Below are 16037 nucleotides of genomic sequence, written 5' to 3'. Positions count from 1 at the left end.
CTGGATCCAGTGCCATTGAGCAGGCGTGTGGCAGGCCCACCGTGCCAGCACAACCCTTGTGCACGAGCCCAGGTTAACTTAGAAGGAGCTCATTACACCCAGAAACATTTTCCCCATCAATATAACCCGTAAAATTACATTTTCCCCAACAATACAATCAGTAAAACATTTCTCCCATCAATACAACCAGTGAAATGATTACTCAAGCTAATGCTGCTTCTCCTCAGCTAAGACCCTTGGGAAATAAGCAGCGTGTCCTAAAAGACTCTCTTCGCACACGCTCTGCCTCTGGCTGAGTATGAAGACACGTCAGATTGTGATACTGCATGGACATGCACGTGGTATCTAGAGCTGTGGCGAGCAAATCTCAGTGTTGCAGACGTTGCTGTTTCCCTCAAGTTCTCTCCCTGTTCCTGCAGGGAAGTCGTGCCTGGGCAGGTGTACCGCTACCAGGTGCAGGTGGTCTCTGGGACAACCTCGGGAGAAGCCTCCCCGCCGCTCGTCCACGTGCATGGAACGCCCTACTGTGGGGACGGCAAGGTGACCACGTAAGTCGAAAAACTCAAGCTCTCAGCTGAGCTTCTGTAAGCTGTCAGGTCATCCTGCCCCAGAGGGAAGCGGCAGGTGGTGGGTCCTCCACACACAGGTACACAGCTGAGGATGCTGCACTGAATCCCCGCAGCAGACCGAGCTGTAGGGCTTGTGTTTTGTAAGGTGCCACGTGCGCAGGGGATGGAGGTGGTCTTTTCGAGAGGCATGCCCTCCCTGAGGGGTCCGGCCTGAGCAGCCTCTGTTCTTGACTTCAGTGCTTGGATTCTGGCCCATCTCAGTGAACTGTTGCAGAGTCTGACCCTAAGGAGCTGCTTTTGGCAGTGGGCAGTGCAGCTTTTCACACAGGGCCCTGCAGGAGTAGGTTCTGCAACAAGTGCAGTCCCACATGTTGAGGTGCCTTTAGAGAGCTGTCCAGTCTCTGCTCAGAGACCCCAAATCGTGGGGGATGCACCACCTCTATGGTGAGAGAGCCCAATGCTTCACCTGCTCTACCTGGGAGATAATTATTTCGTATTCTAGCTTCTTCAGACTTCAACTTCCAGGATACTCATGATCACTTTCATTTGAAACCAGTTTTCTTAGCCCTGTGAGGAAAGGGAGAGGAACCTTCTGTCTCTCCCTTCTACCTCCTTCTCCAGCTCCCACTGAAACCTCAGCCCCATTTCAGAATCTCCTGCCCTCTCCAAAACTTGCTTTCTCCAGCAACACATCTTCCTGATGCTTAGTTCTCTACTTCTTCCATTCTCCCATAGCTCTTGCCTCAGGTCTTAGAGGAAAGTCACAGTACAATCATGTCTGCTCCCAAATGCTGTGATTTTAACCTCCTTTTATCCCCTGGCAAGGTGTTTTCTCTTGTCTATCTAATTCCACGTGTGGCTCTTCCTTTCAAACTGCTTCTGCAGAAAAAGAACCAAGGCAAGGCTCCTCGCTCATGACTGGGCAGGAGCACAGGGGTGTTGAGTCAAAGGTGCTATTAATACATCTGGCTGTTGCCCTCTTAGGAGCCTGGAGGAGGAATGTGACGATGGGGACTTGCTGGATGGAGATGGGTGTTCCAGGAAGTGTAAAAAGGAAAAAGGCTTCAACTGTGTCGGTGAGTCCAAGTGGGTTGAGACAGGTCCCAATGGATTGGCTCCTTTCGAGGTAGGAGTCAGAACTGTATGTAATTCACCCTGCTCCTTGGAGCAGAGGGCGATGCACCTCATCGCAACAGAGCCTGGATTTGCAGCCGGAGTGATCCACGGATCTTGTCAGGCCCTTGTGGTGGGAAAACCCCAGGCTAAAGAGACTGCAAACCTCCTGTAACAAGGTGTGAGTGCCTGGAGCCTGGTTTGTCAGCAGCTCACCCCCGTTCTCCCTGCAGGGGAGCCAAGCCTGTGCTACGTTCACGACGGGGACGGTGTGTGTGAGCCCTTCGAGAGGACCAGCAGCATCCTGGACTGTGGCCCGTACACTCCTGAGGGATACGTGGATCTGTGGGCAGCGAAAGCCTATGCCTCCCAGCAGGATGCAAAGTCCTGCCCTGCTTCCTTGGTCACTGGAGAGCCTGTTGTGAAGGTGAGTGAAGGCATGGACAAAAACAAACCAAAACCACTCACTTTTCTGGGAAAGTCTGTGCTGGGGAAGGCACAAACAAAACCAGCTCTGGAAGCATTCATTGATTACTACATTCCCAGCCAGGGAGTGAGTGGAGGACCTGGGCGTTTCTCACACTCCTCTTGCATCAGGCCTTGAGTTCAGGAACCGCAGTTCATGGAGAGGTGCTTCATCCTGGCAGGGAGCAGCTCCCCCAGCCGTGCATTTCACTGAGCAGTGACCACCTCATCCCACCAGCCAAACGCTCAACTTGGAGCGTGTGACTTGTCCCACTGTTGGCTTAAAAAAAAAATCCTGTAAGTCTAATACCTTATAAGGTCAGGGCCTGAAAGGATGAAATCACGCACACATCAGCATCTGTACTGTGCTCCCAAGCCCTCTGATCTGAAGCCAAAGAAAAATCAATGGGAGAATTCCCATCTTTCATATGGGCCTTGGAGCAGAGCCTGGAGGGGATTTTGCCTGATCGGTGTTAACGTGGTGTGTATGTTCTTTCCTAGCAGGCTGAAGAAAGGCAAGAAATGTGTAAAGAGATCATATTTATCCCTTTACACGTGTGTTTCTACTGACTTGATATGAGGAACAATCTTCTTGAGACCTGCAGCATGATTAAACTGCGCAGATATACATGTCTAATGAGGTGCCTTGGGTTCAGGTGTCTGCTCCTTGACAGTGACACCTGTATCTCCCAGGTTTTGTCTGCCAGGCCTGTGGGGCTGTCTGGGGTGCCACAGGGCATTGAATGGAACAGAAGAGTGTTATTCAGGCAAATGAATTGTTCCTTTGTATCTCATGAGCCCAGCCAAAATCAGGATGCCCTGGTCTCACTACCAGCTCACAGCTTGGCTCACTGTTTGCTACTCAGCCCTGCAGGCACCACGAGATGCTTGAACAACGAAGTTACAGCACTCCAAAAATGGTAAAGGCCTTCCGTGCACATGTGTGGGCAGTGAGATGTCACTTAGGAAGCCACATCCTAACTGTCTTCATGCTAGGAGCCACCTCAGGGTCCTTCTCAACATTTGTTGAATCTTCCTTGAGGTTTTGTAGGTGCTGTTTTTCTCTCCTTCCCTTGCAGCCTTCTGGGTTGACATAAATCTCTTCTTCCAGGTGTGTAAATCCCGCCTCCATGAGGTGCCAAAGGACTTTTTGCAGGCTGCTTGGTTTCCCTGTGCTCCCAGCCCAGAGAATGCTCAGGACCCGAATGAGAAGATGCTCTTGGGTGATGAGGGGGTTTGGCTCAAGGTAAGTGGGGGCATGTGGTCAGGCACAAAGGACTTGTTTGTCTCTACCCAGCACTGGTGACAAAACCCATCCTTTTCTGTCCCGTAGGAGCTAGAGCAACCTTTAAAACTACTCATATAGTGCTTCATGTCCTACTGAACTCCTTGCAAACCCCTAAATCCTGTGTCTGGATCTTACACAGATGCCCCATTCCCACTGTGAACAGCAAACCCATCCTGGGGTAGATTGCAAGGAGAAGGACTGCATGAAACCAAACCACCACAGAAATGCCTCGAGGCTGAGAAACAACTTGCTCCTGACCTTCCCTCGCAGTCAAGCTGTGCTTTAACACCCACCAAGGGTAGGCACAGGCTGTGTTTGAAGTCCTAGTTGCCTTTGGGTCCCCATGGCTGGGAAGAGCAGCAGAGGGCAGCTGGATGCCCTCTGCCGTCCTGAGGGGTCCTGAGCACCCCAAGCCCACAGCAATCAGCTGTGGCACGCAGGTCCTTCTGATGACTCCAGACCAGAGGTGGCACTTCTATGCTCCAAGAGGCTGGTCTTACAGCCCAGCAGGGGCTCAGGGGGGCTGCCCTTGGGAGGGTCAAACCCCTCTGTCCCAGCAGGTAGAGGAGAGGGACAGAGGAGAGCTGAGGGCTAGGCCACTGGGATTTTTACAGTGTTGGGTTTCTGACCACAGGCACAGTTTAGAGGTTTTGTGGCTGCTGCCTTGTGTTGCTGGAAAGCCAGGCTCTGGCATGCTGCTCCCTCTGTGCTCCAAGGGGTAGCTTCCCTGTTTAGTTCAAGGTTCTCTGGAGAAGGCCTCTTTCCCGAGATGCTCAGACAGCTCGGTGAATCATCAAACCAGAGTCAATATAAACACGGGTATTGCTCTGAGGTCCTCTGTCTCTCCAAAGCAACTTTCTTTAACCTTCTTGCAATTTTCCCTCTCTTCCTCATCTGTGTGCTCACAACCCACTTTCCGGCTGCAGTCTCTGGCCATGACAAACGTGCCTCCTTCCTTCCTTCCTTTGCTAAGGAGAAAGCAGTAATCCTCCCCCTCTGCCTTACCTAGATGAAAGCTGGCTTTCCACTTCTCAGCAGGGGTTAAACATGTTACAGTTTTATTGGAGCTTGTGGTCAGTTCTCTTCCTCTGTGGATGTTTATACTAAAGACTTTCATTACTGGTTCTCCGTGCTCTCTCTAGGAGTGCTATTATTTTCCACCCATAAAATTATTTATGGACTAGTAATAAATATGCCTTTCTTTCTTTTTTTTTTTTTTTAAGAGTTGGCCTGATTGGTAACATATTGGGTTAGGAAAGAGAGCTTTTTGTTGACAATTTGCCTAGCACAGCTGCCTGCCCGGACAGGAATGGTGCTGTTGATGCACATGTGTACCCACGTGCAGGGCGTGTTTGGTGCCTGCCAACTGCCAGGGCCATCTTACAGCTGTTGCACCTGTGTCACCTGGGCTAGAGCTGCACCACAAAACTCATCAGATGGCAGGAATAGTTTCTGAAGAGGTGGCACCAACGAACAAGGGAAAGGCTGGCTCATAGGATTGTGGAACGGTTAGGGTTGGAAAGGAGCTCAAATGCCCTCTAGCTCAAACCCCACTGCCATGAGCAGAGGCACCTTCCACTAGACCAGTTTGCTCAGAGCTCCATCAGACCTTGAGTGTTTCCAGGGACCCACAGCCGCTCTGGAAAAGCGGTGCTGGTGTTTTACCACGCTCGCTGTCGTGCCGTGATTAGGTTGGGGGCCAGAGGTGTGTGTGTGTCTGTGCCACCGAACAGAGCATCTGCCGTGCCCCTCGGGTCTGTCTGCACGTGGGAATCGTTACCATCTGCAGATCTCCAGCCATGCTTTGTTATCAGTTTTTTAATACATCTGACGAGGAAAGACATCAAAATCACATGTAAGCAAGTCAGGGTGTGTAATGCAGGAAATTGAATAAGAAAGGGGGAGAGGGAGGGAGAAAAATTAAGAAGATAGCCTGCTGTGGCCAAGCACATAATATGTATTGAAAAGGATTGGGATGTTAATCAAGTTAGCTGCTGTTGGCCTAACTTGGGGCCAGCGTCTTTCGGCCTCATGCAGATGTACTGTAGAAAGGGAAGGACTGAACTCTCCACTCCACTCCTGGGAAAGCCTCACCTGACTTCTCCAACTACCTCTCCTCCCCTGAGGGACCACGCTTGGAGGCTGGGTTAAAATCAGCCAGGTCCTTGGGGCATCACAGCTGTAGCTCTGTCTTGGGGGGGTGCTCCTTGTCTGTGAGCACTGCTGGCTCTTCTCTCTTTCTTCTCCTCCCTTCTTGCTTTCCTATTTCTTTTCCTTCTTCCCCCACTTACCTCACCAAAGGAGACAGTGGGGATATACCAAATAAAAATGTTTGAGCCCTCTGGTCCACTCCTTGTAGCCACGTCAGTCCTGTAAGTGAGCGAGCCCTGGCTAAGGGAGCGAGGAGACAGCAGTGGGGCCTCTCTCGCAGGGCTTTTGCTGCTGAGCACCTCCCTGCAGGGTGGGACCCCTGGGCTGGAGCCCAAGGTTTTCTCCTGTTCCCGTGCGTGAACAATGCCTGACGTGGCACAAACCACCCTGAGGCTAGGCTGCCATCACAGATTGCGTGGTTGTCCCCTCCATTCCCACAGTCTGCTCCTTGGGCTGTGCCTGGCTGGCCAGGACTTGTCTTCTTTCCAAATACACCTTTGCCTCGAATTTCTGGGCTTCCTTCACGCCAGCACTCGACAAAAACGTGGTGTTGGGCAGATCTTGATCAAAACACATCTCGGCACTGGGGGGAAGGGAGGGTACCAGGGTGGGGGAGAAAAATATTTCTGTCTTCTCACTTCCAAAGAACATCTGCTCTGCCATGACTGATACCATGAGAGTCCCAGCTACTTCCAGCTGCCTTCAGGGTTGTAGACAAGTGGCAAGTTGCTGGCTCTCCCAGCAGGCAGGGCTTCTTCCCACAAACCTTTCCACGTGTTGGCTGGTGGACAGTTTGCCGTATCAGTGGGTACTGGGGACATTCTTGGGCTTTGGGGTTTTTTAATTGGAAATATTTTGGTGGTAAGGCTGGTAGCTGTTTTCTCTGGGTGCCTCACTTGCCTGGCCAGCTCTGTGTGGGGTGGGAGTCAGAGCCTGGTGAAAGGAGACCAGGAAAGAAGTTATCTGGGTCCTGCTCAATTTAAAGAGTAGCAAACGTGAATGCTGTGAAGATGCTGTAAATTTATGTCAAAGTGGGACTGAATAGGTGAGGAGAAGGCTAGCAAAAGGGAGAAGAGAAATTAGGAGGGAAAGGACTGTTTTTGGCTCCCTCCCTTCCCCCTCCCCTGCCCCCACCTTTGCACCCATTTGCAGCCCTGCAGGGTCTCTGACCCCTTATGCCCGCTCCTGCTGTCCTACTGCTCTCGCTCTTTCTCTCTCTCGCCTATATGGGATCTGAGAAGCTGTATTTGGTGTGCCTCTGCTCTCAGAGTCTCTCCTGCCCTCTCTCCTAGGTTTGCTTTGAGAGACCTGCAGTGCCCACCTCTCTCCTGGTTTTCCTGGCCTCCTCTGGCACTGTCCCAAGCCAGCAGCACAAGCCGGTGGTTGCCGTCCAGCTGACTGACACCGATGGGCGGAACCGCTCTTTAGGTGAGCAGCCTGTGGGCTGTGACACCAGCAGGGACACCCGGAGCCGCCACCACGGCTGTGATCTCTCACTGCTGTGCCCTGCCCCTCGTGCAGGATCTTCTGCCCTCCAAGCTGGTCTGTTGGCATGTGGGGGGCGCAGATGTGAGCCAAAAGCAAATCCCCGGAGCTGGGCGAGTCGCTTCTCTCTTTGCCCTGTCTCGCAGGGATGTATGAGCTGTCGTGTCAGCACAACCCCCTCGTCATCGATGTGACCCACAGCCAGGAGGACCCATCCCCACAGGTGGCTTCGGTGCTTCTCAACTTCTCCTCTCCGCTTGTGGGCATCGCAGCCGTGGCCTTGCGGACCTTGGCTCAGCCTGGCTCCTCTGACCCCCTCACCACCTGCCTCCTGCAGCATGAGGAGGGTTGTGGCCATCGGTGCTACAGGTACGGTCTCCTCAGGGCACGTCCCAGTGGCCGCCCAGGGTCTCCTCTGGGAATTTGTGTTTGAATTCTGGAGTTTTTACCTTCTCACTGAGTGCTTTGCAACTATCCTCAGATGGCTTTTGAGGTATTATTGGGAGATTTGATGTAACGGGTCTCGATTTGCTTATCTTGCTGGAGCAAGTGGGAAGGCAGAAACTCAGATTTTGCGCGTGGCCTCTGTGCCTGTACAAAACAGCGCTAAAGGACGGGTTCCTGGTGGGAAAACCAGAAGTTTGAAAATGGCTGAGAAATTATCACTGGGGGGTTTTGCTAAAGCCTTCCAAAGCAGCGAGCGAGGGGCGGCGCTTGCAGAAGGGCACCGCTCTCCGAGCGGGTTGTGCTGGCAAAAGGACGGGCGAGGACTGGTGTCCAACACAGACTCCATTCACCCAGGCTGGAGGAGCGTGCCGAGCAGAGCTGGAGGCCCAAGGAGGGGTGATGGGATGGTGCTCAGCCTGGGTGCTAGAAGGGTGGAGGGGATGACGACAGCCAGATCTGCCAAGGGTGGCTTCGCTTTCGGGTCACAGGCCCCCTGAAGTTACCTGCATGTGCTGATCCAGGGCTCCAGTTCAGCCAGCTACTCAAACCACACCACTGGGAGTTCTGATTTTTGAGTTGAGCTTTGGGGTTGTTAAGCACAAAAGGGCTTTGTCTAAGGTCATCTCATCGCTGCTCTTGTCATGTTCCTTCTGTTGATGGCTCTGGATGAATGAATGTCCCTGATAACAAATGGGTGTGTGTGTTTTTCTTAAAGTCTGTGGAATTGTGGTACAGTTGATTTATGTAGAGTTCTGGAAGCCATGAATATCCTGAAGTGGCATTTTACTTTTTTTTTTTTTTTTTTTTTTTTTTTTTAAGTGCATGTGTGATTTATACAGAAACGTAAATCTTAGTGAGTCAGAATATAAATATTATTCTCAGCCTTACATTAAAAGATCAGTGTTCACCTGAAATGCAGCGTGTTTCCTCCTGGTAGCTGTTACAGCAATGTACCCACATGCTTCTAAGACCCTGGCCAACTGATGTGGTTTTTCAATTACATTTTCTCATCCCTTAAAATAATTTTGCATTCTTGTTGCTTGAGAGCTTCCCCCTTCCCCTGAGAAGTGGCTGGAAGGAGGAAAAGACTCCCTGGTCACAGCTGAGCAGTGACTGGTGATGAGGAGATGCCCATATAGGGGCAAATAGAGAGGAAAATAGATGTTTTCCTCATAAAAGTCTCGTTATAGCTGAAGCACAGGCCAGTTCCCATATTGCCAAGGCACACCAAGCTGTGTCCCTTTTCCAGGGGCCCAGCAGGATGCTCGTGTCTCCTCTTCCTCTCGTTGCCGTCCCATGGGCTCCCCATGGCCTTGACTTCACAGCAATATGCTGAATTGCAGGGTATGTGTGTGTCCTTGGCAAATACTCGAAGTAAATCAGATTCCCAGAGTTTTCAGAGTGAAAAAATCTATCTAGAGTATTGATTTTCAGAATTAAAGTCTTGAATATTCGGGGGGAGGGGGGTTAGGCTCTCAGCCTCAAGTGGCCATGCTAATGATAAAGGATCTTCCTCTGTTAAGTCAGGAAACATTCAAGTATCCCCCCTTTATTATATTTTTAAAATCTGTTCCATCTCCAAAAGGAATGCTTTGCAGTATTTTTAAAGGCTAACAATTCATTTCATATAAGGTAGATGGTCTCTGGTGGGGGGGAGAGGGGGGGAGATCCCTATAAAAATCCAGGAATAGAAAATCTTCAGAGGCTGAGAGACATTTGAGTGTGAAAGATCGCAGACCATCCATGTTCTTCCTGCACAGAGTTGAACTGACCGTCTGCACGCACCCAGCCTCGTGTACACAGTATGTGCGTGTGAGGGCTTTCCTAAAATAACCTGAGAAAGCACAGTAACAAAAGCAACAAAGCAATGGGGTCTCCTGCCTTCAGCCTAGAAATGCTCCTTGCCAAAATAATAAATATGTGACAGGTTGGTATTTCTGTAGCATCTTTCATCTTGAAGGATCTCGCAGTGCTTTGCGGGCTGCAGAAAGCATAGAGATGGTGTTTATGCTGATCTAGTGCAGCTTTCTCCAGGCCAGGATGCTGCAGGTGTTTGACTCCAGAAAAGCACGTGCTTGTTTTGAAGAAAGTGTCACCTTCTGCTTTGGGACCTACTCGAGGTGCTGAAGGTTGGCAGAGCACTTGCAGACCAAAGCAGTGTGGTGTCCTCACTGTCATCACCAGGAACCCCTCTCTGCTGTCTCTGCCAGCAGATATGGGGCTGTCTGTGCATTCTGCTCCCAATCACAACCTTATGAGGTCGAGCAGAAATCAGACTTCTAACAAGTTTCCACCCAGGAGACCCAAAGTCTCCCGGTTTTCATCCTTTTCTTTGCGTTTTTAAACTGAGCCAGAGTTCCTCCTGTTTAACTTGGTACAGGCTATACACTGAACCAGGGGAACATTTTTCATTTCCTCTGCTACATTTATTTTTAGCTTGCTTTTATTTTTCGTGTGTTTTATTTTATGTTCACATATGCTGGGAAATGCCTGGGTGAATTCATAGGAAGGTGCTACAAAAGGCGATCTGCTTTGCGTTTGTATTTCCTGTACGAATGCCCTCCTCTGCTTCCCCAAAAGTGGGTGTAAGGCATCGAGGGGAGACTGGTTTGGATTCCTTTGGTATGGAAAATGGATGTGAGGGAGAGAAAATTAGATGGAGGGAGGGAGTTGTTTACGTGTTTTCAATTGATACACTTTATTCAGTAGAGAGGGCTGTTTCCCAAACAGGTTTTATTTGGTTTGTTTTCTTTCTTCCAGGCATCAAATTTATGTAGGGTCAGTTTATGAGCTGCATGTGTGATGGTATGAAGATTTATGGGCACCCTGGGTAGACATGCTGGTGTCTTATTTCACAGAAATGTAGAATAGTTTGGGTTGGAAAGGACTTTAAAATCCTGATTCTTTGCCTCTGGCTTAAGGTGTCCTGTGGATGGAGTCCCCATCTTTGGAGGGATTTAAAACACCAGTAAATGTGGCACTTGGGGACATGGTTTAGTGGTGGCCTTGGCACTGCTGGGTTAATGGTCGGACTCAATTTTAGAGCTCTTCTCCAGCCTAAGCGGTTCTATGTTTCCAGGGTCCTGATGGCCACCTTTCCTGGGGAATGGGCTCACCTCTGCCTCTGAGACCTCTGGAGGGTGCTTCTCCTTCAGCAACAAAGCCTGTTGACCTCTGGCACTTCTCTTGTGGGTCCTTGGCTGGCTGATGGGCAGCAGTGGCCAAGGCTGTGCTGTAGAATGTGTTACTCACTTTAACTGGTGGCTTTGCTGTCCAGCTGGAAGGTGTCACAGGTAACCCTTGGATGGCCAGGCACCATTCCATGGACTGCCCCATCCCTTTTGCTCTCTGCAGCCTAGTAAGTTTCTTGAGATCAGTGCTCTGTGTATGGGCTTTTTTTGGGGATGCTCAAGAGGTTTTCTGCCTTTCCCTGAGAGTAGCCAGTCTCGCCTAGGGAAAAATATGTCCCAGCACAAGTTTTTCACCAATTTGATCTTGAGTCGAGCACAGTAGCTGAACAGCTTTGAAACAGGGTGCTTGGTGTCACCTCCTGGAAAGGAGCACCCCGGTCTGACACACTTGTTCCAAGCAGAGCTGAGCCCTGGCCCTTCGAGGGAATGTGAGTTACAGCACAGAGCAGTTGTGCGAGGTGCAAGGCACCTTTCCTTTCTGACCTTGCCACAGGCGTCACCTCCCAGTGGTACCCTGGAACCTGATCTCGATTCCTTGTTCTCTTACCAGCACGGACCTTGTATGAATCACACGAAGCCTTCTGTCCTTCCCATGTCCAGTGGAGAAGGGAGCAAGCACCGGGAGAGCCCAGGTTTGCCAGCAGAGCCCTCGGTGTTCGGCTACAGCCAGTCTCCCCCATTCTGCCCTGCCTTTCCTGATGCCGTACACAGGCACAGGGATTCTTCACAGGAACTGCATTAAATGCATCCTTCAGAAGGTTCTCTCATCTCCTGTCACGAGCTGCAGGAGGTGATGAGTCCACCATATCCCCTGCTGAGCTATTCTCATATCCAGTAACCCCTTCTGCTGAGAAGGTGCCTCTGATTTCAAGATGAAAGTTGTTGCTTTTGTTCCGTCCTTGTCGGAAAGGTCTGAATGCCTCCTGCCAGCAGAGAACTCTTCTGTGTCAGTGTGTCTGTACAGAGCCATCACATGCTCTCACTGTCTCCTCTCTGTCATGATAAATACTTTTTCGTTCTTAAATCTTACAGCAGAAGCCTTGCAGCCCAGCTATGGCTTCTGCTTGCAGCTCCCTTTTGAAATCCCTCTGCTATTTTTGTGTCTTTCATGGTGATGGATGTGGCTCAGAAATTAATTCCTCTGGACAAGATGAGAAAATGAGGTAGAGTGTGTTCCTGTGGAGATCTGATAGGGATAAAGATGTTCTTTGGGTGCGGCCTGTCCTGGCTTGGGTTGGGAAGGTGACTAGACCAAACCTGACATCCCATTCAACCTCGTTTTCTGTACCTCTACACAATTATTTTGGTGTAGCAAACAACAAAAAAAACATGGAAAGGAACTGCCTGGAAATGCATTTATCTACTCTTCCTTCTTTTTTTCCCCTCTTTGCTGCTATGGCTACAGAGGGCCAACAGGTCATTTGATGTCTTACTGGGGCCTTTTTTCTGTCTCTGAGGCAGATGACAGCAGATGACTCACAGGGATGTTATTTTTTGCAAAGTTTCCTTTGGAGTCACGTACGGAAGCAAACACCTTTTCTTGAGATGGCAACCTCAGTGCAGATTGTAATCAAGAAGCCATCACCACCGCTGGGTCTGTACACGCAGCCTGCTCCCACAAGGATGGTTGCCATCAGGTTGACTGGAAAAGTGGGACCTTTCACCTTCGCGGGAAACACGCCCGAAGGGAGACATTCCCAAGTATTTCCAAAACACCTTTTCTCATTTCCTAGCTATTCTCTTTTGCTAGACCGCACTGGGGTAAACGCCTTTTATCTCGCTGATGCTGGGTGTTACAATCCAGACTCCACCAGAGTATGTGCAGTGACGACTTTTAACTTCAGGAGATTTGGCTGGAGCCTTTACTTTTCTGTCAACATCTCCTGTAACCCCCCTCTCCCAAAAATTCGCACCATGAGAAGAACTTACAAGTTTCTGCTGTTGAGAGTTGGAGCTTGATGATAAGGGATGTTTCAGCAGCAATCTTGGGGTTGAAAGCTTGAGCAGACACTGAAGCAATGTGCAGATGATTTATTATACTTTAGGCAGCTGCACTGCATTTCACTTGGCTTAAATTGACGTGGGTAAATCCATCCGTGTTTTCTGTGTTGCATTAAGTAATTGCTGTAAAACATGAAATTTCAGCTTTTGAGAATTTGGGATTTGTCACAACAAAGTAGTATTACCGTACTAGCTTTGCCACCACTGGCTTAACACGCTCTATTGCTGCTTTTATTCTAGAAGGATGAAGGATTCCAAAGGAAAAGCTTTGCTCTAGTTTATAGAATTGTTCCCATTTCAGAACAAAGCTCTTACCGTTCTGGAGCAGTTAGGGCCATCACTAGGCAGAATTTCACAGATTTCCAGACCTGAAACTTTCTTTGATGTTTAAGTTGTGGGACTTGGTGAGCCCAGGGTATCGTGCAGGCTTGTGCTGACATGAAATAAGTTAGGAGAAAAACCTTGATATTTTGTAAAAATGTTGTTGACAAATCATTAGTTTGAGCTTCAAAAGATGCTGGGATAGAAGTGGAAATTTTTTTTGATGTTTTGGGCAGAAAAAAAGTAAAAAAATATTGGCTTGTCCCACATCTTATATGGCCTGAATCAGAAATGGGCAGAAGTCAAGAGTTTGCAGCTGTGATACAGGAATTTCATTTATTATCAAAAGCAGAAAGAGCTCCTTCATGCTGAGATCAGAACTGGGCTAACTGCACCATTTCCTTGTCCAGCCTTTGTTAGGGTGTTCCAGGGTCTGGGAGCTGTCATTTATTCCATCACTTTACCCGAGCCCTGGCATAGCATGTGGATCATGATGAGGCCAGATCACAGGGCTTCTTTTCTCTTTTGACCTGCACTCGTTCCCCATCAGGCTCAAAAGTGTCCTGGCCCCAAGTACGGCAGTGATAGCTGTGATGATGCTGATAAAGGAAGCAATCAAGGCAGTGTCTGCAGGTTGCGTTGATATGTATTTCTTAATGTTATTGATATATTTGAGAAAATCAGACAGCTTTCAGTGATGTGAGCTCCCCTTCTGGTCTGGAAGAGCAGCACCAGACTTCAAAGCTAGGTGTGGGACAAGCACAGCTGCTCAGAATTTGAGCTGCTTGGTCTCGGATCATTTCCAAAACAAAATCTAGGGGGTATTTGTAGGATTAGGGGTGTTGTTAATCACAGAGAAAACAGTGCTAAGCTAGTCATCTTTGGGGACAAAGAGAAAGGTAATTTTTCAAACCCAAACCTTTCTAGTATTTCTAATGCCCATACAGAACATGTGCGTGAGTGTTTATATATGTGATGTATATAAACAGAAATATTTTGCTGTTATGACCTGTAATTATCAATCTCTTATGCATAACTACCCTGTGTAACATTTTGTATTTATAATACGTAAGAAACCTGCTGATAATCTTGATCTACTTTCTACCACACTGCTGGTTACGTTTCTGAACTGGTGGAAAACCGAAATGTCCCCGGTAGCGCTCAAAAGGATTAGCGCTTCGTTTAATTGTTACTTAATAACAGTGTTGTCCCGACTGCCAAGGCTGCCCCAGACAACGTGCTGTCTCTCCAGCAGCACCAGCAGAGTTGCTCCAGCCAAGCACTTGGCCTGGATGCATCTGGAGGATGCCACGGCACGCCCTCAAACCCGTGCCGCGATGGGCGCGAGCTCCGTAACTCAACACCCTGACCATGGGCTGTGAGGGTGCTGAGGCCCTGGCACAGGCTGCCCAGAGAGGCTGTGGCTGCCCCATCCCTAGAGGTGTTCCAGGCCAGTTTGGAGGGGGCTTGGAGCAGCCTGGTCTGGTGGAAAGGTTGCATGTCCTTGTGTACCTTTGACTGGTGAGGAAGGAGATGGAATGGAGAAGCGAGGCTGGAAAGAGGATGTGGGTGCCCAGAGACAAACACACAGGGAAGTTTAGGACAGTGGTTCAATCCACTGGGCAGTGGAACTGGGGACAGGAGCAAGTAGGAGCCAGGGGCACAGGCAGGGAGCAGAGCAACTGCCCAGAGAAGGTGACTGCGGGAGGGGAGGGGAGAGGGCTACAATTGGTACCAGATGCCCTCAGAAGCTAATGACCTGACAAACGCTGCACTCATAAAACAAATTCTTTAAAAAGGAAGCAAATGGAAATATAAGCTAGTGAAAGAATTTGCAGCAGCTGCCCTGAAACCATTTCTCACTTCATAAACAGGTCTGCATTGAAAAAACAGCCCCTTTCTTCTTGTTCTCCTTTGTGGTCCCCTCCTGTGCCCACCGGCTCTTTTGGGGCTGTGGCCTGCAGGTTTCCACCATGTCTTTGGCTCGGTGGACTTGTCCAGAGTCAACAGCACATTGCGTTCCCTTAACGTCTGCGTCGGTACCCATTTGGTTTTTTTGGGGGTTGCTGGTTTTTGGGGTTATTTTTTTTGTGTGTGTGTGTCTTTTGTGGTATTTCTAGCTCTGTGCATCCTTGGCTGGAAACGTTGAGTAAAGGCAAGAGGCAGAGGCCTCTGCCTCGCTGGGAGAAAGGCAGTGCCTGAAAACAGCCGGCAGCCCTGTGCCAAGCAGGGAGCAGAGGAGAGCGAGGCATTCAGGTACAGCTCCCTCCCTTCTCTCCCCGATCATTGCCTGAGCATGCAGCACCTCTGTCCCTGACTGAGGAGGGCTGGGGTCGGGTGTTGCACCTGTATCACCTGGTAACAGATAAAGCCAGGCTGATGGAGCTGTTGTATTGCCCTACATCTTGTCCCAGTTCCATCCCAGGTAATTAATCGACTGGCTGCATTTCACTGATGGAGACTGTAACCCTTTGGCCAGCACTGGTTCTCATTATGGAATTGGGATGCTTGAATAGTCAGTACCTAATGACTGCTGCCGTGATGAGGAGGAGGTGTGGGCGATGCATTGCAAACCAAGGAATGGGTGATGCATTGCAAACTTTCCTGGGACCTCTTGCACCTTGCAGTGGTGCTGAGGGGAAGGTTATTCTTCCCTTTAGCTGCATCTCACCTTGGTGGCCGTGGTTGAGGCTGTGGAGCTGGACAGGTGCATGTTGAGATGGTCTTGGTCCCCAAGAGCCTGGCATCAGCATGCATAGGCTTGGGGTGCTGTGTTGGCCTGTGGGAAGAGCAGAGGTGCTGAAGACCATCAGAGCAGAGGGGGAAGGTGACAGGAGTGGGGTTGAGGAGCCAGTGGTATATCCAGCTCCTCCCTTCCACCACAGGCTGTGGTGTAGCTGTATGGATATGAAGGGGGACTGCACAGGACCTGAAGAACGTCTCAAAGATGATTCCCTAATATTTGCAGAGGTTTCCTCTTAGCTAAACCTTTCCTTGGAGCTGGAT

General features: G+C 49.8%; 1 protein-coding gene across 1 annotated transcript in view; it reads left to right on the top strand.

Moving 5' to 3' along the window:
• The window catches only part of PAPPA2 (pappalysin 2), a gene marked incomplete at both ends in the record, with an annotated part of 87306 nt that overhangs the window by 40071 nt on the left and 31198 nt on the right, over positions 1 to 16037 (top strand). The window contains 6 exons of the mRNA XM_082287186.1: positions 420 to 548; positions 1554 to 1645; positions 1916 to 2109; positions 3259 to 3393; positions 6879 to 7014; positions 7218 to 7440. Of these exons, the coding sequence (XP_082143312.1) occupies positions 420 to 548; positions 1554 to 1645; positions 1916 to 2109; positions 3259 to 3393; positions 6879 to 7014; positions 7218 to 7440 (909 nt within the window). The remainder of the gene's footprint in view (positions 1 to 419; positions 549 to 1553; positions 1646 to 1915; positions 2110 to 3258; positions 3394 to 6878; positions 7015 to 7217; positions 7441 to 16037) is intronic.

Source organism: Coloeus monedula, assembly GCF_965178545.1.
Source record: "Coloeus monedula genome assembly, chromosome: 9".
NCBI classification, from domain to species: Eukaryota; Metazoa; Chordata; class Aves; order Passeriformes; family Corvidae; genus Coloeus; species Coloeus monedula.
The sequence above is the reverse complement of the archived record's forward strand: the minus strand, read 5'-3'. Positions and strand labels throughout refer to the sequence as shown.